The sequence below is a fragment of the Gopherus evgoodei genome, chromosome 5 (genome assembly GCF_007399415.2).
Source record: "Gopherus evgoodei ecotype Sinaloan lineage chromosome 5, rGopEvg1_v1.p, whole genome shotgun sequence".
In the NCBI taxonomy this organism is placed as follows: domain Eukaryota; kingdom Metazoa; phylum Chordata; order Testudines; family Testudinidae; genus Gopherus; species Gopherus evgoodei.
In genome coordinates, this window is record NC_044326.1 from 90,502,788 (window position 1) to 90,528,256 (window position 25,469).

A 25,469-nucleotide genomic window follows, 5' to 3' on the forward strand; every position below is an offset into this window, starting at 1 on the left:
AGAGTCAGCTTTTGGTTTTTGCACTCTTGGGTTCTGGTACACTTGCACAAGTGTTTGGGAGAATGTTTGTTTAAAAAAATCTGTTGCCATTTTAATTTAAACAACGTATATGGAATATTTCTAATTAAGTTCTGTAAAAGCTCATTTTACAAAAAGTAAAATATGGACAACATTTCACCTGAGACCAGAACTGTAACCACAGTGGGGCGAGCAAGGCAGCCACCCAGGGCGCAAAGTCACAGGGGTGGAAAAACAGGGCCAGAGGTGACGTGTGTATGGGGGGGGGCACATTGGGTCACCGAGGGGAGTCAGGGGATGGAAGTGGCACTTCCTCCCAAAGTCCCACTGTACAGGGCCACTCGCCCCCTAATGGGGCATGCCCAACAGTTTGAAAACCTCTATGGAGCAGTCACATGCCCCCCAGAACCTTTAAATTGTGTCCACCCCCCTCAACAGTTATGGTCATCTCTGAATGGGGCAGAAAAATGATGAAAAAACTGGCAGGGGGCACTAATAGGCTTGCTTGCCCTAGTGCTAAAATGCTTAGTTACAGCTCTGCCTGAAAGAGTCCCTTTAACTTGTACCAGCTGTTTTTTATGGTTAGGCTTAATCACAAAGTCCAAACTGCTGCTAACAGGGTGTGATGGGAAAGGCCACCATCCCACTGACAGCAAGCCCAACAAGAATCCCAATTAGGCACACCTGCAGAGCATGCTGCACTTTAATAAATTGAAACTGGCCATAGAGAAGTTAGCCAAATCTACCACAAGGGCAGAACGACCCAGTCCAGTAATTCATCACTTTCTTTCTATGGCCTGAGGTCAGATAGCATAGTTTTCCCATGTACTTTTAGAGAAGAATTTTTTCCGTTGGCTAGATATGTTACAACCAAAAGCAAATAACAATTCAATGCCTTAATAAATCTTTCTTAACCATAATAGCTATAAAAACAAAATACCCAATACTCTGAGACCTAAAGCTTTCTGTAAAATAAATATTTATATAATTAATACTTGTATTTTATTTGCAATATAAATAGCTACAACAAATCTAGCAAACAAATTACTATATAATACCATTATATCACTTACCAAAATACTGACTAAAGCACTTTACCAGTGCTACTCTTTGGTTTGAAGGGAATAAAATTGGGTCCCCAAGTGGCTTTTGCCATTGAATTCAATGGAAGCAGGCCCAAAGAAAGTGATGGCTATAGTTAAAGTTGCCTAACCCTTTCTATTGTAAGATCCGGTTGTCCATTGCTTATAACTTGGCCAAATTTTAACCATTTGGACTGAAAATTTCCATGCTAAGTGACTGCCTCAGACTGACTGATTTTTTTTTAAGTTTCATCAAAAATGGTTCAAACATTTCCAAGAACAAAATTAGGGGAAAACGCATTGTTTGACTAATTTTAAATTCTTACAGTGATTTCACTGAAAAGCTGTAGCAGCCTATGCTTCTGAGCAAGGATTTGAAATTTGACTGCATGGAAAATTTGCCCAAATTTGGCAAAGTTGTAAGCCTTTAAAAATCAATTTGCATATGCTCAGTAGAGGTTTTTGGAGCTTGCTACCTAAATTCTCCAAAGATTCCATCCAGAGTTCCAGGGCTGAGTGAGGCTTTCCCTGCAATTGTTCCTTCTGGAAGTTAGGAGCACTGTGGTGAGAGACACTGGAACTCAGAGAAAGGAGACTGTCTCTCCTATGCTCTCACTGAACTCCTTGCTGGCACACAACCAGCATGGAGGAGAAGGACTTGGATACTGAGAGATGAGTGTAGGAATTGGGCAGGAGACTGAGACAGGAATTTGGGATGGGGAGGGAGAATGAGACAGGAACTGGCAGGGAGAGGAGGGCTGGAAAAAGAGGCTGGATGGATGGGATACGAAGAGAAGGGTGATCAGGCTTTGAGGGACAGAAGCAGCAGGGTTTATAACCACAAGAGCACTTCTTCTTTCCTGCAGTTTCCCTATTCAGGGTTGGGAAAACACTATAAAACTCTCCAAGACTCATGATTGTACACCTATCTGTCATGCAAATTGGTCTCTCTACAGTCCAGTGGTATCGAGTACATGTATCTTTTCTTGTGGCTGGCCAAGTCTCTGTTCCATATATCGGGATGGATTGAAGTACAGTATTATACACTCTATAGTAACTTTATTGGCATATTTTTAATCACAGACAACTGCGGGTAAACTCCTTCCATTTACACCAAGCAGCTTTGATATGATGCTGGGCATCACTCAGTAAGGCACCACTGTCAGCAACCACTGATCCTAGGTATTTAAATTCTTTCACTCTTCTAAGTTCTCTGCCTGTAACATCCTTTATTGTGGGTCCTCCTCCCTCAATTATGAAAGCCTCAATCCTATCAATATTCACCCTAAGTCCCACCTGCTCAAAACTGTGTTGCCACTGTTCAAATTTGGTTTGCAGAGTCTCACAATTTTCCACACAAATCACTAAATCACCAGTGAACAGCATATTCCAAGGCTGCTCTCTTAGGATATTCTCACTTGTTACATCCATGACAACCACAAACAAAAAAGGCTATAGCTCCATTCAGTTTTGACTACGGTAGTCACTCTATCATACATATCCTGGACAAGATGGACATATGCTTCTGGCACACACTTCCATCACAAAACTCCACCAAACTACTTCTCTTGGTGTGTGATTGTACAACTTCTCCAAGACCAAACTCAGTTGCTGCCTCTTTTCTCTGAGCTTCTCCATGAGGATTCATAGACCAAATATAGCATCAAATATACTCCTTCCCAGCCTAAATCCATATTGACCCTTCCAAATTTCAATTGTTCTATGCAGACGCTTTTCAGTAATCTTCTCCTATGCTTTCATAGTATTTGTTGTCAGCTTAATTTGGTGATAATGAGCACACAGTGTAATATCTTCTTTATGTTTAAAAATAGTCACCACAAAGCTTTTATGCCATTTATCTGACGTTTTCTTTCTTAAGAATATCACTGAAGAGACTTGTAAACTACCTGACACCGTCCTTTCCCAATGACTTCAACAAATCCATTGGTACTTCATCATGCTCAGGTGCTTTCTCCTTTTTCATTTTCCTAAGTGCCTCTACAGCCTCTTCTTCCTGTATGCACTCTATCATGCCCCAATTCATTTTACATGTTCTTAATTCCTCCTTTGAATTCTCTTCACTCATTCAAATCACTCAAGACTTGGTTGAGTCACTCTTCATTTAGAATATTCTATATTCATTTCTAATATGAGAAAACTCATTCACACCCTTCATCATCGTGCCTTATCAAGTTTGTAGCTGGTCTTTTCTCCCTCCCAGCCAGTTATACAGCTCATCACAGCTTAGCTTTAGCGGATCCCATTGGCCCGGAGCAGCGATCGGCCGGATCTGTGGACGGGGCAGGTAAACACACCGGCCCGGTCCACCAGGGGCTTTCCCTATACAAGCGACAACCCCTGTTTGAGAAACCCTGTTATTCAGTACCTCTCCTGCTGCCAAATGACTGACTTCCAAATATTGCTGCTTTTCACCAACTTCTTAATAAAAAAAATACTTAAGCTTTATCCTCTCATCCCCGATTTTACATTGGCACTTAATTTAATGACTGGAAGACTGAGACTGCTGCAAATGGCTTAAATGTAGTGTAAGCTACAGTCTGAATGAGCTCCACCATCTATTGGTGAATTAGGGGAAAAGACCTCCAGACCAGACCATATTTGCACAGACACACCTACTTTGCCTAGATGATCAGCAGGCAGTCCTACTTTGCTGAAGTGATCAATTTTGACTGGTTTGGGGTTAAAAGTCACCTTAGTGTTGGATGAAGGGATACTGAAATGTTATCCTTATTGTATGAATAAAAGGGCAGCTGAACCAAATTTAATATGCCCTAATGGGGTGGGGTCCAACTAATGTTAACCTCACTCATCAAGTGACTGGGGGTAGGAGTGGAAGTGATGCCAAATCCAAGTGAAAGAAAGAGTGGGTGGGGATAGGTGTTCCTACCGGGTGCTGTAGACTCCTCTAAAGGAGTTCTAGATGCTATTTGATTCCCCTCTTCCAGTATTTAAAGACAGAGCTGATCTGACTCAATTGAGAGGCCTTATTTCTTCTCAGTGATCACTAGAACTGAGATCACTGATGAGCTAGCCTAGGAGGCTGAGCCTTAGAGCCGGTTTGGGGATGGTGTCATGGTGAAAAGCAATGTAGAGGAAGAAACACTGAGGTTCCCCATTAGCAGGCAAATCACAAAGACCTGGAATCACTAAGAACAGGGCTAAGTGGTGGAGCTTCAGCACATGGCATCGCAGCTAAAGGCAACAGCAAGCAGAGACAGCAGCGAGACTAGTGGGCAGCAACTGTGGCAGAGGCAGTAGCAGCAAGCAGCAACAGAAGCGGCAGCATCACTAGCAGGCAGTGGCAGAAGGGCCAGTGATGACAGGGGACAGCAGCAGCAGCAGCGGCAACAGCAGCAAGCAGCAGCAGTGATGGAGGCATTCTGGGACTTCGCTGACCTCAGACAACCAACCGTAAGTGACTTGCAGTGGAGGAGAAATGGAGGAGTGGTATGTTAAAGGGATTTTCATCCATCAGACTTTCACCTAGCAATGTTAGAAACTGAGGCAAAGGATGACTGCCCAAGATACTGTGGGGTGGATGTTTACTTATTTTTTGCTTACTTATGAATCTTGTGCTGGTATTTCCCCAAATTAATGTGCAGCACCCTCGCCTTTTAACAAGTTTACTTTTGTTATACATAGATTTAGTGCTTGTGAGTGGGGAAGTATTGCCTCTTAGAGGCACCTGGGGTGGTGGCTCGCTTTCCCAGATATCTGGGTGGGGTCTCAAGCTGGTTCTAGGTGGTTCTGAACCCATAGATATTGAACCCAACCATTTTTGCTGCCTCCACTACCTGGCAGAAGGGTTACAGCAGAAACACTTGTGGAGCCCACATTTTCTAGATGCACATGGCTACAATGTGAAAGGGCCAAGCCGACCCCTACAATCCTTGACTGATTGGTGGGCAGGCAGAAAAGAGAGATGGCCCCAGAGCCCTGACTGATTAGAGGATGGGAGGGAAATCCCACCCTTAGCTTCCTGTTGCCAGAATACCTCTCACGGGGGAGGACAGTGATGCCATGGCATAGAGGGAGCTCTGCCCTCCCCAAGTTGGGAGAGGCCACCTGGTTGGTGCTGGGCCAATTCGCTGGCACAGGGATGGGGCTGAAGAGAGCTTAGGTGAAAGCACATGCTGTTGCTGCTGCTTCTAGGAGACCTACATACAGCCTAAATCTAGAGTTAGAGGATCGGCATCAGAAGCAGGCTAGGAGAATGGCCCAGACACTGCAGCCTTGACCAGCACAGTGATCATGGGGATGGACAACAGGCAACACAGCTAGATAAGTGAGGTTCTGGAAATAATCTGGAAACTGTCAGAACAAAACTGGGCTTTTTTTCCCATTTTTTTCTAGAGGCTTGGTATGGAAAAATTGGGGGGAAATTGAAAAAAACTTTGTGAAATATTCTGTTTGCCAGAAGCTGGGAATGGGCAACAGTGGAGGGATCACTTGATGATGGCCTGTTCTGTTCATTCCTTCTGGGGCACCTGGCATTGGCCACTGTTCAAAGACAGGATACTGAGCTAGATGGACCTTTTGTCTGACCCAGTATAGCTGTTCTTATATTTCTTCTCAGAATGACCAGTGACAGAATTTTAGAGTAATGTTTAAAATGATATTTAAAAAGTGACAAAGAGTCCTATGGCACCTTATAGACTAACAGACGTATTGGAGCACAAGCTTTCATGGATGAATACCCACTTCATCTGATGCATAACATGCGGACGTATTGGAGCATAAACTTTTGTGAGTGAATACCCACTTTGTCAGATGCAAGTGGGTATTCACCCATGAAAGCTTATGCTCCAATACGTCTGTTAGTCTATAAGATGCCACAGGACTCTGTTGCTTTTTACAGATCCAGACTAACATGGCTACCCCTCTGATACTAAAATAATATTGTTACTGCTACACTCGAGTCGTTCAAAATGTTTTCCAATAACTAATATTTGAAATGAAGTTTTTTCAAAACTTACAGTATTAGGCAATTGTAATTCCTATATACTAGTAGGCCTATATACCATATATATCTATGTAACCCTCAGTCAGTAGAGAGCTGCAATTTTACTAGAGAACAGGACTGAGTCCAGAGGCCTTTCCTTGTGGCTTGCCGCCTGCTTGCCTCCAGTGACTTCTGTCCTGGAAGTGGTGTTTGGTGTGGAGACAATGTGAGAAGAACGGGACAAGCAGTTGCTACCCTGAAGCTGCTGTCCTCCTGACTAGCCCTGGGAAGCAGCCCATTCGTCCAATAGACCTTATCTCTCTGCAATGGACTGGCAAGTTGACACCCTCTATCCAGCAGGGGAACCATTTGCTGCCTGCTTGCTTGTGCAGAGTCACTGGGGCAGATGATAAGAGTCGTGGAGAATCTTGAGGGGCTGGAATGGATCCTGCTCTGAGTCCCGACCCAGAGGTCCACAGGAGGAACTAACTGCCCTGGTGGGGAGGAGCTCTTGGTTTTTTTGTTTTTGTCTTCCTCAGACCATCTGCAACCGTCTTCTAACGTATGGAAGTATTTCCATACTGAAAGTCATTCAGACAAAAAAGGTTGTGTATTTTGCAAATACTGCCAAATGAAACATGCATTTCCAAATGCTAACCAGGATGACCAAACCCATTTTTGCATGTATGAAATGTCCTGCAGACATTAAACTATCTTTCATGAGTGGAAATAAAGGTCAAAGAAGAACAGCATAAAGTAGATGACACTGACAGTGGTTGCACTTGCAATAAATGTTTATGATCCTGCTTCTGTGACATCATCAGCTGGAAGTATTGTACACTCAAGTTCAGCCATCAGGAAAACAATAGGCATCTTAACCAGTCATATCCAAAAAAAACTCCAAAATGACTTCATTTATAGACAAGATGACACCTGAATATCAACAAAAAAATTACCAAGTTCAGACACGAGTGATATAGGCTTCTGGTACTCCATTATCAGTCACTGAAAACAATTATTGCCAGGCAGCATTTAAACCATTAAGACCATCATACCAGTTACCCATTAGATATTCTTTGAGCAAGCCTTTTCTACAGCTATAATATGAACGTGTAATACAAAATTAATGGGGTTCTTTGACTAGCAGTACTTACAAATGGGTGGACAAATGTCTGGGAGGGAGGAATTATACCCTGAGGGGCAGTTCACATCTCATCATGGCACGTTTGGGACAAACCCAGGCCAGACTCACAGGAACAAAGGACAGCAACAAAGGATCTGTTGGACTCTGGAATGAATCCCCCCTCTTCCCTTGATCAGTTTGCGACTACGATGAGGTAATGCTCACCTCACTCTGAAGGGCCTGGGGGACAAAGCCAAGAGGGAAGAAAGAACATGATAAAAGGGAGAGACATTTGCCATGTTCCCTCTCTTCCACCTCCATTTACAGACACCATCGCCAAGTAACTGGCAACCAGCCAGCCTGTGGTGAGAAGCATCTAAGTTTGTAAGGGCACTGAAAGTGTTAAAATCAGATTAGAACCTGTTTTGCTTTTATTTCATTTGACCAAATCTGACTTGTTATGCTTTGACTTATAATTACTTAAAAATCTATCTTTTGTAGCTAATAAATTTGTTTATTCTACCTGAAGCAGTGCATTTAGTGTGGATTGTGTCAGAGATTCCCCTTGGGATAACAAGCCTGGTACATATCAATTTCTTTGTTAAATTAATGAACTCATATAAGCTTGTTGCATCCAGCGGGCATAACTGGACACTGCAGGACAGAGGTTCCTAGGGTTGTGTCTGGGACCAGAGATATTGGTTACAGTCATTCAGTTCCACAATCCAAGCAGCAGCTGGCCAAAAGTGCTCACTCACATAGCTGGGAGCAGCTTACATGCTAGAGGCTGTGCGGTGAACAGCCCAGGTGATGAACAAATGCTTGCCTGTGCTAAAGCATAACAACTAACACAAAATGCCTACAAACTTTCACTAAAAGAGTTATCAACATTCCACCTAAAACTCAAAACAGTTTTCTTACCCCATGGCCTGATCACTGTGGCTGTGGTTTGTTTTTTTAAAATTTGTTTATCTTTAGTTTAGATTTTAAAAAACATTAGAAAAGAAGAAAGAAAGTGGGCTGGAGAGGGGGGAAAGTGAAGGAGGGGGCGCTAACTCCTTATCTCTGTTTAAAAAAAAAAAAGCTAACTTTTTTACATAAGCTAATTTTGTCTTGTATTTTTTGTATAAATCCAAACTTTAAAAAACAAACAAACAATCTTATGTGTTTTAATAAAAAAAACAAAATTAACAAAAAAATTACACATGTAAACTCCCCTCAATTACCAGTTTTCGTATTCTTAGCCAGTTCAGTTTTGGTACTTTAAAACTACTATTTTTAAACGGATGGGCTAGTATCTTAAGCCTTTTTCAGTTAACTAAACTTCTATAAATGTCCCTAAGAGTGGCCTTGTTTTGTTACAGCTTAGTCAATACTGCTTTTTCATGTTAAACTTTAAAAAAAACAAACGAACATACTTCAAATAGGCCTCACTGCATACAGAATATCCTTTAAAAGGGTCATGTTATGTTCCATCTCAGTCAATCCTGTATTTTCATGTTAAATGTTAAAAAAATGTTTATTTAATATAATGAAACACTGCATGTTTAGCAAGTGTTAAAAGTATGGGAGGGGAGTCAAGGGGGGGTGTTCTTCCGATAAGCTATCTCTGAGCTTCATGCTGTCACAAAGTGATGTTTTTTGTCTTTTACAATCAGTAAATGGCATAAAATACTTTTTAGAACTTTCACAACGTGTCTTTCAATGTAATCTCACCATCTGTTAAAACTTTAACAGTATTAAATAAAAGTTAGAAAAGAAGTCTGTGTAAAACAACAAGCAAACTGAAGGGCTGACCCCTAAAGCATTGCTAAGGCAGACTATAGTGCATGGATTGCTGGCTAACCTAATTAGTCTTATCTGTTTTTAAAACATAGAGAAAGCCACAGCTCCAGCCTGTGATGTATTATTTTAATAAAATCTATGGACCCAAAACAAACACAGGAACTTGTACCTGTGTCTCAGCACATGGGATGCAAACATTTAGAAACAAAGACATTCTTATAATGCAACAGAAAAAAAAATGAAACAAATCTATAAGTTCTAAGAAAATGAAAGCTTAGTATAACTTTTACATGGATTTGTTAAAAAGTGAGGAGGAAAATAAACTGCTCTCTGATCCACTGGATTACAGAATAAGGGGAATATAAACTAGCTGTTACTACGGTTCTGTAGTTTTAACTCAGGGGTGTTTCTGCATGCTCCTTTTTTATTGAAACACACCTGTAAAAATGTTAAATAAAGGGCTGTATCTTCATATAGGCTTGCCTTTTAGAGCATTTATTCCTTTACAAAACTTAATATAACTTTCACTTGTATTTGTTAAAAAGTGGGGGAAGCAGCAGCCTTCTTATCTCTGGTCCACTCCCTCACAGAAGCTGTTTTTGCTAACAGTGGCTTTGCAGCAAAAGCATGCTGCTTCAAATTGCCCTCACTAAAAAATGACCAATGTTAGTCTAAAACCTTTTTATCATTATAATTTACTTTTATAAACAGTTTGTCCATGGTTTTAACCCTGGGATGGTTTCTGAATGCTAATTTTTTATTGAAATGCATATGTAAAAGTGCTAAATGAAGGGCTGTTACTTCAAATAGGCTTGTCTTTTAAAGTGTTTATTCCTTTACAAAGGTTAATATAACTTTCACTTGTATTCGTTAAAATGTGGGGGAAGAAACAAACTTCTTCTCTATGATCCACCGGTTTCCAGAATAAGGGAATATAAAGTGTCTGTTACTAAACCTCTGGGATGTTTATGAATGCTCTTTTTTAAAAATTGAAACATGCCTGTAAAAATGTTAAATGAAGGAATGTGTCTTCATATAGGCTTGTCTTTTAAAGTGTTTATTCCTTTACAATGCTTACTATAACTTTTACCTCTATTGGTTAAAAAGTAGGGGAAGAAGCAATCTTATCTCTGATCCACTGGCTCACAGATGCTGCTTTTTGCTGCAGCTTCAAATTGTCCTCACTAAAGATGTAGGGAAAAGCTTTAGACCCTTTTTGTTAGTAAGGATTTGTGGGTTTAACCCTGGGGTGCTTCTACATGCTCATTTTTTATTGAAACACATGTAAAAGTTTTAAGAGAAGGGATCTTTCTTCAGATAGGCTTGTCTTTCAAAGAGATCTTCTTTTCTAATCCACTAATTTAGAAAACCAATGTTAGAAAAAGCACAGGAGAAAACATTTTTTATTACTATAAATTACTTTGATAAATTGGTTGTCTGTGGTTTTAACCCTGGGGTATTTCTGCATGCTCATTTTTTTATTAAAATACCTATAAATAAAGGGCTGTTTCTTCAAATAGGCTTGTCTTTTCAAGTGATTATAAAATAGAGCTTTATTCCTTTACAAGACTTGATATAACTTTTATTTGCTTTTGTTCAAGAGTTTGAAAAGAAACAAACTTCTTATCTCTATGTCCTGGGCATCTATCAGCCTTCTTTCTCTCTTATTCACTGGCTAACAAAGCCGTTTTTGCTGCAGCTTCAAATTGTCCTCACCAAAAGCATAGGGAAAACTTTTAAAAACTGTTTGTTACTAAGGGCTTATGGTTTTAACCTTTATTAAAGCATCTATGTAAAAGTACTACATAGCAGAAAAGATGCTTGGGGTCTGTTTTTTTTAGATAAGGCAGTTAAAGGGCGGTAGGGAAGGGAGGGGAGGGGAGGGAGATGGCTCTTGTTTAAAAATCTTGGGACTACAGGATTGGTTCCAGAAAATGTATTCTATAATGCAGCTACAGAACAACATCTGATTGGTCTGACTCAAAGGCAGAGATAATTAGCCTGACAGGTTGTAAGCCTTGGGAGCTCTCTCTTTCCCCAGGAACAGTCACAAGGGTAAGATCTCTCTCGCTCGCTCTGATTCATCCATGCACTGCCTTTCTTTTCCCTTTTTCTTCCATTTTAATCTATCTTTATAAGTTTCTCTTTTATTTAACCTTTTTCAATGCTCTTTTCTTAACCTACCCTTATATTCAATATTTTAAATGGTTTCCTATTAACCTTCCGTTATACTTTTTACCACGTGCTTACTAAACAGTCTCCACTTTATAAAGTTCCTTTTTTTCTGCCATGTGTTCTTTTTAACCTAACTTTGTATTTAATAAACATTTTAAATTTATTTCAGTTTTTTTATTCTTTAATAACCTGCCAAACTAGTCCTTTAAAATCTCTCCTTAATAAACCTAACCAAAAATCTTTCTTTTCTTTAATAACTTGCCTCTATTCTTTCAAACTAACCCATTTAAAAACAAAAATCTTTATTGTTCTTTAAGGTCTCTCATTCTATTCTTTAATAACATGCCAAACTAGGCCTTTAAAATCATTTCACCTTACTAAACCTAACCAAATAATTTTTCTTCTATTTAATAATCTTTCTTTCCTTTTGTCCTCTAAACCTAACCAAATCTTTCTCTCTTTTTTTTTTAATCTTTAAGGCCTCTCTTTCTATTCTTTCAACCTTTTTCTCTAAACAATCAACCAAACATATCAAAGCACAAGCACGCTGTGACGGTGCACCCCATAAAGCTTTATGGAAGTATACTTATGAATGTATATATGACATAACCGGAACATGTTTTATGCTACATATGCCATGTAACATATCTCTGTAAACATATCTCTGCCCAATCAAGAAACATAACGAACAATGGATCTTGGAAGACTCCAATCCACATAAGAAGTCTACTTGAGGATGTTCAAAGTAGCATGTGAACCATGGCTGCTACCTGTAAGTTCTGAGTCATGCATGGACATGTGACTTGCCCATGTGACTCCAAAACTTCATCTTGTAGCTGGGATTCTACACAGGGGGAAGGAAGGGTGTCCACCCACAAGAGAAAGTCTATTTAAACCCCTGAGAGACCCCTCCATTTTGTCTTCAGCTGGCTGAAGAGATAGCCTCTCCACACCCAAGAATACATGAAAGAAACTGGAACAAAGGACAGTAACTGCAGGGGGTGTGAGTGATTGCTGGACCCAGACTAGAAGGAGACTAGTCTGTAAAAGGAAGCTTACTGGAACACCTCTGAGGGTGAGGTTTTATCTATATTCAGTTTTCTTACTGTATTAGACATAGACTTGCGTGTTTTGTTTTATTTTGCTTGGTAATTTACGTTGTTCTGCCTCTTACTACTTGGAACCACTTAAATCCTACTTTCTGTATTTAATAAAAACACTTTTTTACTTATTAATTAACCTAGAATGTGTATTAATACCTGATACATCTCTCTCTATCAGTGCTATAGAGGGCAAACAATTTATGAGTTTACCCTGTATATGCTTTATACAGGGTAAAACCGATTTATTTGGCATTGGACCCCATTGGGAGTTGGGTATCTGAGTGTTAAAGACAGGAACACTTCTTCAGTTGCTTTCAGTTAAGTTTGCAGCTTTGGGCATGTGGTTCAGACCCTGGGTCTGTGTTGGAGCAGACTGGCATGTCTGGCTCAACAAGACAGGGTGCTGGAGCCTCAAGCTGGCAGAGAAAGCAGGGACAGAAGTAGTCTTGGTACATCAGTTGGTAGCCCCAAGGGGGCTTTTGTGATCCAATCCATCACAGATGCAACATTCCCCCTATTCAAACATAAAAAATATATTTTTTTTAAATGGCCGATGGCACCAAACTTCAACACTAATGGAAACAGGAATGGAGGGCGGAACGTAAGTCCAAAGTGGGGCATGGAAACCTTTTAAAAAAATACATGGTGATGAATACTATTGAGGCATATACTACTGAGAACAGACATACTACCGAGTATATTAGTGCAATATGTGAAGTACTAAAGAAGACTGGAAGTAGGAAAGTATTTGTTCTGATGACTGACAATGCCACTAATATGAAAGCAGCAAGGGACATTTTAATGGAAAAATATCCACATAATACTGCAACAGGCTGTGCTTCCTATGGCCTAAACCTGCTTCTTCATGAAGGTTGGCATATTGGAAAATATCTTTGTAAGAGCAAAAGAAGTTATAAAATAAATTTAAACTACTCATATTGTAGCTGCAATCTTTAAGAATTGGATGAAAAGCATGATAAGAATAAAATGGTAATGCTGAAACTTTCTAGCAAAACAAAATGGAGAAGTGTGATGTCATTTGACAGTTTATTATAAACAAAAATCTTTTCAAGAAACAGTGAGAACTGAACAAAGTATTTAAAAGGATACAACACACTGTCAAATCTTCTGGGTTCACCTGCAGAACTCTCTGAAGATTCTACAGCCGATTGCTTCTGCAATCACTGTATCTGAATCAAAGTAATTTTGTCAGACATTCCTCAACTTATAGTAAAAATAAAGTTAACTGTTTTGAGAATTTAAGTGCACCTCCACTCACAAGTCAGGAAGAAGTAAAAGTGAAGGACTTGATTTGTAACAAAATTCTTCCCATCTGTGAAATAAATACACGCTGTTGCAAACTTCTTGGATCAAAAGTAGCAATGTTAATGACGATAGTATTGTTACAGCATTTGACTGTATTCTTAAACAAGCAACACACTTAGACCAGATGTTGGAAAAGTACTTTTCAAATGTTGCAGAATCTCTTCCAGTATTTGGTCCAGGAGTGCAGTCTGGGAATCTGCCAAGCATATTACTCCTACAACATGATGGCAAGGCCTTTGTACAAACAATCTTTGATTCCTCTTGCTTCTCGTTTACTTTAGATTCTTCCATCTTCTACAGCATGTGAAAGAAACAGGTCAACGTATGGAAATATACAAACACAATCACAGCTAATGTGAAAACATTGAGAAGCCTATTTCAATTTGGACAAATCTTCAGTTTAATGAAGAGTCCAGAATCAGAAGTTGTGGATCTTTCAGACAAACGGATTTTGATAGAGAAATCACAAGGAAAAACTTGAGCTATGCTAACATTTACAAGATTATATTAGTAACCAAGCTGTTTAAGTATTAGTATAATTGTTACTTATAGGATGGCTTGCTTTGCCTACTATCATGACACTTACTCAATATATGATAGGTTTCAGAGTAGCAGCCATGTTAGTCTGTATCCGCAAAAAGAACAGGAGTACTTGTGGCACCTTAGAGACTAACAAATTTATTTGAGCATAAGCTTTCGTGGGCTACAGCCCACTTCATCGGATGCATGAAATGGAAAATACAGTAGGAAGATATATATATATATACACATACACAGAGAACATGAAACAATGGGTGTTACCATACACACTATAAGGGGAGTGATCAGTTAAGATGAGCTATTATCAGCAGGAGAGAAAAAGGACTGTTTGTAGTGGTAATCAAAATGGCCCATTTCCAGCAATTGACAAGAAGATGTGAGGAACTGGGCGGGAGGGGAGGAATAAGCATAGGGAAATAGTTTTACTTTGTGTAATGGCCCATCCACTCCCAGTCTTTATTTAAGCCTAATTTAATGGTGTCCAATTTGCAAATTAATTATAATTCAGCAGTCTCTCGTTGGAGTCTGGTTTTGAAGTTTTTTTTTTGTAATATTGTGACTTTTAGGTAGGTAATCGAGTGGCCAGTGAGATTGAAGTGTTCTCCAACTGGTTTTTGAATGTTATAATTCTTGACGTCTGATTTGTGTCCATTTATTCTTTTACATAGAGACTGTCCGGTCTGGCCAATGTACATGGTAGAGAGGAATTACTGGCACATGATGGCATATACCACACTGGTAGATGTGCAGGTAAACGAGCCTCTGATAGTGTGGCTGATGTGATTAGGTCCTATGATGGTATCTCTTGAATAGATATGTGGACAGAGTTGGCAATGGGCTTTGTTGCAAGGATAGGTTCCTGGGTTAGTGTTTTTGTTGTGTGGCGTGTGGTTGCTGGTGAGTATTTGCTTCAGGGGTGGGGGCTGTCTGTAAGCAAGGACTGGCCTGTCTCCCAAGATCTGTGAGAGTGATGGATTGTCCTTCAGGATAGGTTGTAGATCCATGATGATGCGCTAGAGAGATTTTAGTTGGGGGCTGAAGGTGATGGCTAGTGGCATTCTGTTACTTTCTTTGTTGGGCCTGTCCTGTAGTAGGTGACTTCTGGCTACTCTTCTGGCTCTGTCAATCTGTTTCTTCACTTCAGCAGGTGAGTATTGTAGTTGTAAGAATGCTCGATAGAGATCTTGTAGGTGTTTTTCTCTGTCTGAGGAACTGGAGCAAATGCGATTGTATCATAGAGCTTGGCTGTAGACAATGGATCGAGTGGTCTTGATGAAAGCTGGAGGCATGTAGGTAACTATAGCAGTCAGTAGGTTTCCGGTATAGGGTGATGTTTATGTGGCCGTCATGTGGAATGATCCAGGCTGAGGTTGATGGTGGGGTGGAAATTGTTGAAATCATGGTGGAATTCCTCAAGGGCTTCTTTTCCATGTGTCCAGATGAAGATGTCATCAATGTAGTGCAAGTAGAATAGGGGTGTCAGGGGATGAGAGCTGAAGGAGTGTTGTTCTAAGTCAGTCATGAAAATGTTTGCATACTGTGGGGCCATGTGGGTACCCATAGCAGTGCCACTGATCTGAAGATACACATTGTGGCTAAATGTGAAATAGTTATGGACAAGGACAAAGTTACAAGGTTCAGCCACCAGGTTTGCCATGAGATTATCGAGGATAATGTTCCTGATGGCTTGTAGTCCATCTTTGTGTGGAATGTTGGTGTAGAGGGCTTCTACATCCATAGTGGCCAGGATGGTGTTTTCTGGAAGATCACTGATGGATTGTAGTTTCCTCAGGAAGTCAGCGGTGTCTCAAAGATAGGTAGGAGTGCTGGTAGCACAGGGCCTGAGGAGGCAGTCTACATAGCCAGACAATCCTGCTGTCAGGGTGCCAATGCCCAAGATGATGGGGCATCCAGGATTTCCAGGTTTATGGATCTTGGGTAGCAGATAGAATACCTCTGCTCAGGATTCTAGGGGTGTGTTTGTGCGGATTGGCTCTTCTGCTTTTTCAAGGAGCTTCTTGAGTAGATGGTATCAGAGGGTAATGGCTTGTAGAATGTGGTGTTGGAGAGCTGCCTGGCAGCCTCTTGTTCATATTCCAACCTATTCATGATGACAACAGCACCTCCTTTGTCAGCCTTTTTTATTGAGATGTCAAGAGTTGTTTCTGAGGCTCTGGATGGCACTGTATTTTGCACGGCTGAGGTTATGGGGCAAGCGATGCTGTTTTTCCACAATTTCAGCCCGTGCACGTTGGCAGAAGCACTCTGTGTAGAAGTCCAGTCTGTTGTTTTGACCTTCAGAAGGCGTCCACCCAGAATCTTGTTTGTAGTGTTGGTAGGAAGGTTTCTGTGGGTTAGTATGTTGTTCAGAGGTTTTTCGGAAATATTCCTTGAGTCAGAGATGTCAAAAATAGGATCCTAGGTCACCACCATCAATATAGGATGATAATGCATTATTAAAGAGTCTGATGTTTACTTTAAAGTTTGGATATACACCCAACTTCACTGTTGGTCCTTACTATTGTCCTGTGTTAACTACATTATAATGAATATGCATAAGGATGGTCTTTTCCTGAGCTTTTTCTGTAGAGGCAAGAGTTTCCTCTGAATCTGCATTGGAACATCAGGTCTCTATGTACATACTATTTCAGAGTTCTACAGAGATAGCCTTCCTTTTTGTGTATCAGTCAACAATATTGATACTTTCTACTTTCAACATTTTTTCCTATTTTAGAGAGGCATCAACAGGGGGAAAAATACATTTAAGTACCTTAGGATGCAGCTCCATCTCTACTATATACTAGATATATTTGTCATTATTCAAAGTAAGGAATTTATACTTATTTCATAAATATACCTAGCAGTACTTTCTATATGTTAACTAACTTATAAATAATACATCTGATTCTGAAAGAAGTAAATTAAGTTTAGTTTTGAGAAACAAGTAACTATGGCAGATATTCTCCTTTCTTCTGGAAAAAAAACAAAACTCCCCCCCCCCATGCCTTCAAACTTTCTGGAAATTTTACATCTCTAAACACAGCAGAAACTGGGACTCATGGCTCCAAGCACAAACCACAAACCCGGTTTTGGAATTATGAGACTGGGACCAAAGCAGGGGAGGGGTGCTGTTAATAGAGTTAGAGTGTATTAATCTGTGATTACGTGTTGGTGACTCATGACATCGTAATATTGCTGTGGTTGGGAGATCTGTGGCTCCTCATAGGGACCCTGAATAGTTCCTTGTACTAGCTGAGTTTTTGTCTCTGCCCAGATAAGTGGTTTACATTTGAGTGTGGCATCTATTTCTCAAGTTAATTCCTATCTCCTCAAAGGTTGTAGAAGGAAACCAAAGGGCTTGGGCCTAGTGGGAGGTAAGCAGGGTTCTCTCAGGCACATAGCTCAGGATTTGGGATCCACTTAAACATCTTGTGTTCCCACTGCACTCTGCACTCAATATCTCCTCAATGTACCCCTTCACCAAATATTCTTCCTGTCAGAATGGATGAGCATGCTTATATTCATAGCACAGAACATGCTTTCCTTTCTGCCAAACAAATCAATTTTCCTGTTCTTCACAGCCAGTGTTTTCACCCTCATCACTAATTGTGATAGGTCTCCTGCCTTGGCATTAGCCAAATGTTGGACAAGTTAGTCGAAGTCCAAATATGTCCCTTCACAAATAGCATTATCTAAGCTAGTGGAACATTAATCTAATCAAAGTTAGTAGGTGCAAAATTTGACCAATCTTAGATGTCAATCTGTTCTAAGTAAAATCTGTTCTAAGAGATCTGATGGAATGCTGTCATACAAAGGAGGCTGCATAGCTAATTTTATCAATAAAATGTATTGTTTGAGACTCTACAATAAGTTAGCGCACATTCTCTCTGTAGTGAAAGGCTCACATGTGAGTTTAACTTTTCCTCACACATAATCATCTATTCTTGTGAAATGTCAGTATACTGAAATATCTAAAAATTCTATTCCGTAAAGTTTCCTAGATTTTTGAACTTTCCAGTGCCGAGTTACTTACAGTTGTTTGGCAGCCAAATAACTAATATTTTCTAGAAGTCCGAGTCTATGCTTAATGTCAACCAGTGATTTAGCTGGAGTAAAATGTGATAAACAGCCCCTTTTATTTAAGGCCACATCTGGCTGACCTTTTAGAATTGTATGTCATATAAAAGCTTAGAAAATTGTCATTCTGCAATCAGTTTTGCACCTAATTTGAGCAGCCATTCATTCCTTCCTTAATGCTGCTGAAAATATGCTGATCTCTTAATTTCCACATTTTGTAATGTAGCAATTGAGTGCCCTGTTTCTGATGACCACCTCACTGTTGGTGCAGCCATCCATCTAGGAAATCCATGTGTTGTGCAGAGAACAGAAACAGAATCATTCCAGTCCAGAAAGCCTAGTAGGCAGAAAGGGAGAGAAATGAACTGCAGGTCCAGCAAAGTGCCCAGCCCCAGGCAGGAAAGAAATGCATCTGGGGCACTGTTTCCAAATTAAAAGTGCCAGTCCTGAAAACACATGCTTCACTTTAACCACGTAAGTAGTCCCACTGACTTCATGGACTAGGCAGATGTTTACAGTGATGTACATGCTTAAGGGGCTGCAGGACTACATGAGGGTACAGGAGGGGATGAGGGCTCTGGGAAGGAGTTTGAATGCAGGAGTGGGCTCCAGGTTGGGGTAGGGAGTTGTGGTGCCGGAGAAGGTGCAGAGTGCAGGCTCCAGCTACTACATGAGACATGCCTTAAATTTTTGGCAGAAATGTCTTTCATCTCACATTAATTTTTTTCAACTCTACAACCTTGTCCTCCATGCTGTCCAAAGGGGTGCTTTCCTTGTAGCATATAATTATTTATTCACTTGCATATGAATAGTGCTTGTAGAATTTGTTGGACTCAGGTTGTTGTTGTTGAGGCATATGAAGACAGTAGAAGGAGAGTGCCTACAGGTCAAGACCCCTGTTTCTTCTGACTCGGCCACAAGAACTATTGTTTATTTTTACTATTCTGCTGCCAGCCGGGTTGAAATAGTAGTGAGGCAATGGCCCTGGAGCTAGAGGTCTTAACAAGAGGAGCTTTCTGCTTGTTTGTAAACACAATGTGGAGGATATTGGCCTAAGAGATGTTGTTAGCCATATAAACCATTCATTATAACACATTCGTATTTCTCAATTGTATTTTGCAAATCAGTAATTCTCAAATCTGTGCTGAAATTTTTGAAATCATCATTTCCGTATTCTTATCAATTCTAGCTAAGGCTTACTGCATCAGTTTTCAACATCAGTGAATGGTTTCATATGTTATGGCGGAGCATATGCTTCCATTCTCTGAAATCTCCTAAAGTCAGCTGGCTTGTGCAAGAAATTAGGAAGGCAGCCACAGGGCCTGGGTCCAACTCTGATGAGTTTTAAATAAGACTCATTATGCCTAGCAGGAAAAATGATGATTCTTATAGATGGAGTCATCATACCAAGTGGAGAAACTATGGCTCAGTTAACAGAGACTAACCAAATATATCACTGAATAGAAAAACAAGAAGCAGAACTGCCCAACCATATATAGATATATATATATTTAGCTCTGCACACTAAAATATCCTTATTAGTATGAGTTAGTGTAACATTATTTTCCTTCTTTTGTATTATTATGATTTGCAATGACATTGTCCTTGGTCTCTGTAGACACTGTGCGTCAGAATTTTATTTGTTGATAAATTAAGCCTTTTTTTGCCCTCAGCTGTTGCATGTGTCATCTATTTTTGTAAGCAAGCAGTCTGCTGAAATTCACAAGAGCAGAATCTTTTTTTTTAAATAAACAAATACGTTCATTATTTTACAAAGTAAACAAACAGGCACAATCCCAGTATTGCCAGCCTCAAATGTTAAACAATCATGAGCATGACCCCGACCCCGACCCCCATCCACCCACCAAAATGAAATGATTTTTAATGTATTTTGGTCTGTCTTGATTTTTGACCTCCTCCTGCCAGGGATTCCCGTGGGGTGGGGGACAAGTGGGGCAACTTGCCCTTGCCCCGGGCCCGCAGGGGCCCCGCGAGCCCTGGCCCGGCGGCAGTCCGAGTCTTCGGCGGCATTTCAGCGCGGGGTGGGCCTTCAGCGCTGCCAAAGACACGGAGCGACTGAAGGGCCTCCCGCTGCCAAAATGCCACCGAAGATCCGGACCGCCGTCAGGTGAGTACAAGTGCCGCAGCTCCCCTGCTTTGCCCCAGGGCCCCTGAATCCTCTGGGTAGCCCTGCTTCCTGTCCATCCCCATTGTGCCTATGTGACAATTAGCATTGCCAATGCTCCCAGAAATATTCAGCATTTGGTCCCTGTTGCAGGAGTTCTCACCCCCACTTCTGCCTTGCTGCCTCATCCCTGCCCCTCCTGCAGCTCCTAGGAAGCTTCTTCTCACTCTCCCAGGCCTGAGGTGAGCTGCGATAGGGTCCCTCTTCTCCCCCTTCTGTCCCTTCCCAGGTCAGATGTTGCAAGGTAGGAGAGTTGAGAAGCAGAGGAACTGCCCCACTGATCACAAAAGAAGATGGGCGGAGGGAGCAGTGCCATTCTGAGCTGTTGGGCTTTTTATGCTCCCTGTTTTTCTCCCCTCTCCTTCTGTGAAAATGGTAGTGAGGGCCGGGGAAAGTCCTGCTGCTTCCTGCAGCATGCCTGCAGAGCCACTCTTCCCCCTGAGGCAGGGCAGTGGGGAAAGCAGCCCATCAGATGGTGGTTTCCCTAAGACAGAGTTGAAATTCATGGGAAGGCTGGAGCTTCTCCCATCACTACTAGCAGGACCAGCTCAGGCTTTTTTGCCGCCCCAAGTGGCAAAGGGGGGAAAAAATGCCGCAATCAGTGGCAGCTCAATGCGCCACTTCATTCCTCGGCAGCAATTCGGTGGGTCTTTCACTCCGAGAGGGACTGAGGGACCCACCACCAAATTGCCGCCGAAAACCTGGACATGCCGCTCCTTCCCATTGGCTGCCCCAAGCATCTGCTTCGTTCGCTGGTGCCTGGAGCCTGACTAGTAGATTGGCTGTGGCCCCAGCCAAAATCACAAGAGTTAACAACCCTGGTTCTGCCTTGCCAACTATTGCCCCCGTGAAATCTAAACACCCATATTCCCTACATAGTGTCTCTGAGAAGCAGTAATTTAGATGCATTTTGCAACACAAGTTCAACTAGCATTGCCAGCCCTCCTGATTTCTGACCCTATCTCCCAGAGGCTACTGAAACCAGACTGGGAGATTTTAGGCGCTGACACTTCAGCATCGTAGTGGGGCTAAGGCAGGTTCCCTACCTGCCCTGGCCTCGCGCCACTTCCGAAAGTGGCTTGCAGCTCCTGGGGGAGGAGAGAGAGGCAGGTGGCTCTGCACTCTGCCTCCCCTGCAGCTCCGACTCCGCAACTCCCATTGGCCAGGAACTGCATCCAATGGGAGCTGCAGAGGTGGTGCATGTAGATGCAGGCAGTATGTGGAGCTCCCTGCTCCACCCCCAAGGGCTGCAGGGAAGGGCCAGCCACTTCTGGGAGCAGTGTGAGGCCAGGGCAGGCAGGGAGTCCGCCTTACCCCGCTGCGCCACCGACCACAAGCCATCCAAGGTAAGCACCTCCCAGCTGGAACCTGCACTCTGCACCTTCTCCTGAACCCCAACCCCCTCCCCAGCCTGGAGCCCTCTCCTGCATTCAAACTCCCTCCCAGAACACTCATCCCCTCCTGCACCCAAACTCCCTGGCAGAGCCCTCACCCTCCATTGCACCTCAACCCCCTGCCCCAGCCCTGAGTATCCTTCAGCACCCAAACTCTCTGTCAGAGCTTGCACCCTGCAACCCCTCCTACATCCCAAACCCTTGACCCAGGCTCAGCCCAGAGCCCTCTCCCACACTCTAAACCCCTCAGCCCCACCTCCCAACCCAGAGCCCACACCCTCTGCCCCTGCCCCAGCCCAGTGAAAGTGAGGGAGGGTGGGGGACAGCGAACAACTGGGGTGGGATGGATTGAGTGGGGGAGGCCTTGGAAGGGGAGGGGCAGGGTTGGGACCTCGGGGAAAGGGGGGCAGAGGGCGGGGCAATGGTGCTTGGTTTTTTGTGATTAGACAGTTGGCAACCCTAAGTTCCACAGGACAATATCCCATGTGGGAGGGAGCTTTTCCTTGGCTCCCATTCTCCCCTGCCACAATACCCAGGCTGCATGAAGCTGAGCTCCATAATTATAAGCAAAGAAGCACTCGAGAGAGCTGAAATTGAGAAAAAGAAAATGCTGCAGCATAGCCAGGCTTCTGTTCAGCACAGCTCCTACTTCCTTTTCCATGGTTTCATTCTCCATACCATATAGAAGAGGGGAGCAGTCAACACTTACAGAACAAATTGAAGACTTATAACTGTTTAAGATGTTGTGGTGGCAGAGTTCTAAAGTTTGGCATAAAATTAATTGCTGTACAGCTTCAAGATTTGCTTACATATCTTCTCACAAAGCCAGCTGTCAATTGAAGAGGGAGGACACATCTCAGAGGCAAAGTTATTTACAATACACTGCTACACCAAGTCTGACCATTTTATGTCCAATACTTCAGAGCAATGCTAGTGAACTTCAGATTGCAACTCGTCAGTTGCACAGTGCAGATCATAGCTTGTTGGGATTCAGATGGGATTTTCTATCAGTTTATCCCACAAAGCATGAGATTTGCTTCCATTTATTATTTTAGTTTGCATAGTTAAAATGTCATTAATAGTCCTATAAATTGCCCCAACTATTTTAAAATTTAGCCAAAACATTTGTCTCAACAACCTCTCAAGGTTAAATTCTAATTTATACTATAATATCGAGTGTCTCTTTATTTTAGGTCAGAATGAAAAGGAATCTCTTTTATATTTATTTCACCTATCCTGCAGGAGGGAATAAATGGACGTGTAAATACAGGGAAACATGTAAATAATGGCCAAAGGGACTGCCACGTTTCTGATCATTTGACAGGTATTCACATAACATAAGCGGATTATTATAACAAGGAACCACTAGCATGTTCCACTATATTTGACATTGTAATCCATATTAGAATATATCTTAAAAGAACCAGGCATAGATATACAGGCTGGACGCAGAAGAAGAGATCCCCTCAAAGACATTGCCTGGACACAATATGGTGAATTTCCTTGCTTTTGTGGATTTTATCCAAGTAATTTTGCAGGCATAAAAAAAGTGACCCATGCCACTTGACTATCTTTAAACGGAAAATACAACAGTCATTTTTTTAAAGTGCAGAAATACTACCGCATTTGCCCTATCAAGCATATTGGCCAGTTAAGAGCAAAGTCCTAACATTGGAATCTGCTACATGCCCCAGCATCCTTTACTTCAATAGGACTTCATCTAGGTTGTAGGGTCCTATGTTAATACATTTTGATGTTTAATTACACCTTCTCATTAAACTACTTCAAGACCCATCAATTAAAAAACCGCACACTTCTGCCTCTATTTAACCTATCATTATTAAAAGTAGATCCGGAGACTACTGGAACTTTCTTCTCTTCCTCTCACAATGTTTACTTTATGTATTTTGCACTGTTTTCTGTATAATTACATTCAATGACTACAGTTGATTTTCCCTGTTTGCATAACTTTCACAAAGCAGCAAGGGAGATAACTTGTTTTAATAGGAAACAGTGACTGCGAGATTATAAAAACACCGGTGGAGCAATCAGAGGCAGATGTAGGACTGGAAATTACTGATTAGATACACCTAAAAGTTAAGCAGAACACAGTCCTCCTTTCACTAACATTAAGATATAATCATATACAAACAAATAAGAAACACACGCCCGATGAATGTTGCTAAACTAAAGTTTGTAAAATACTCACAAGTCTGGGAACGTGTCTGCAGAGAAAGCATCAGTGGAGAGCTGCCACCAATGACAGCAAATCACATTCTCCCCACAGCCCGCCCAGTCCAGTTTTACTTTCGGTTGTTACGACACGAATGAAGACTAGTTAAACCTCAGCAGGGGTCAGTTGCTCGAGCTGTGACTGAGACTGAAGCTAATCCAGGAAATACGGCTGGGAATTCTTCCTTCTACGCACCGTCACGCTGTTAGGTTTGCAAAGAAAAGAAAACTACGGCGAGGCGAGGCGAGGCGAGGCGGGAATGCCAGGGACCTGCAGGCTGGGGGGGTTAACAACCCACTCGGCGTCCTGCGCTGTCACCGCTATACACCCAGCTGTTTATCAGCCCATAAAGGGGAAGGAAAATGTGCAACCCCCTTCCCCCCTGCACAGCCAAATTGTGTCCCTTCCCGGTAAGAGCGCTGCACGGGGCTCCTGGGAATACCTCACCATAGCGGGCTGCTTCACTCTCCTCCCAGTCCCTGCGCCCCAAACAGGAGGCGTTCTGGCAAAGCAGCCCCCACTTGGGCAAAGAGTTGGCCCTTAGGGGAGAATGGGTGGCAGAGCAAAGAGGGAACCTCTTGAGACGTCAGAGCGGGGCAGAGAGGCGGTGCCTCCTGCTGCCTTCCCCACTAAAGCGGTGCCAGGGCAGACAAGGCACAGGTGGTGAGCTTTGTGCAGCTATATGTCCTATGCACATTTAATAAGCAAACAATGTGAGTGAGTGTAACCATGCATTTCATCTTCAAAAAGAGTGTAAAGCTAGCACTAGCGAAAAGGCACTAACCTTTACAGCTCCAGGGCAGGAGGTCCTCTGTTTATCCCCAGGGTAGCACTACTGAGCTTTCAGCTGGAGACTTCTAGAGGAAAGGCTCTGAAATTCATTAGCTGCTTGTCTTTCAGGTAGAGAGCAGGAGTACTTGTAGCACCTTAGAGACTTAATATTTATTGGAGCATGAGCTTTTGTGGGCTACAGCCCACTTCATCAGATGCCTACGAAAGCTTATGCTCAAATAAATATGTTAGTCTCAAAGGTGCCACAAGTACGCCTTTTCTTTTTGCGGATACAGACTAATAGCTGCTACTCTGAAACCTGTCTTGCAGGTATTACCCAATAACTGCAATTTTAAGGGAGGCTTTATTTATTTAAGTTCTTGCTAACTAAAATCTACACTTAAAACTTTGCAAAGTCAAATACTGGGAAATTAAGCATAACTATGGCATGTCCTGTCTGTAGAATCTTAATTCTGTCAATTTGTGTATATGAACTAGAACGGTCCTTGTTACCATTTTCCCAGCATGGTTTTGTGCCAAGGACCTTCAGCTTCATCTCTTTCACTTAAGCTCAAGGAGTAACTAGTAATATAGTAGAAGTAGGCAGTTATCCTCTGAGTGGAGGGAGAATCATTAGAAGGGGACACAGCCAACATCCTATGACTGCCAAAGTTTACCTAGATACCTCAGTTCT

At 42.0% G+C, this 25,469-nt stretch overlaps 1 protein-coding gene and 1 long non-coding RNA gene across 5 annotated transcripts in view; one reads left to right on the forward strand and one right to left on the reverse strand.

Moving 5' to 3' along the window:
* The window catches only part of IL15 (interleukin 15), an 83,844-nt gene extending 59,037 nt beyond the window's left edge, over positions 1-24,807 (reverse strand). The window contains exon 1 of one of the 4 annotated variants that reach the window (XM_030563817.1): positions 24,789-24,807. Coding sequence is in view for 2 of the 4 variants with exons in the window: in XM_030563813.1 (XP_030419673.1) it covers positions 23,981-24,011 (31 nt within the window). In the remaining 2 variants the exon portion in view is untranslated. Of the gene's footprint in view, positions 1-13,714; positions 13,863-23,980; positions 24,554-24,788 lie in introns of those variants that run through there. The other 3 variants (XM_030563813.1, XM_030563814.1, XM_030563816.1) reach the window with 3 other exon arrangements.
* Positions 12,187-14,130, forward strand: LOC115652149. Its single transcript, XR_004000563.1, has 2 exons — positions 12,187-12,221; positions 13,857-14,130. It is a non-coding gene; the product is annotated as an uncharacterized LOC115652149 (long non-coding RNA).
* Positions 24,808-25,469: the final 662 nt, after the last annotated feature.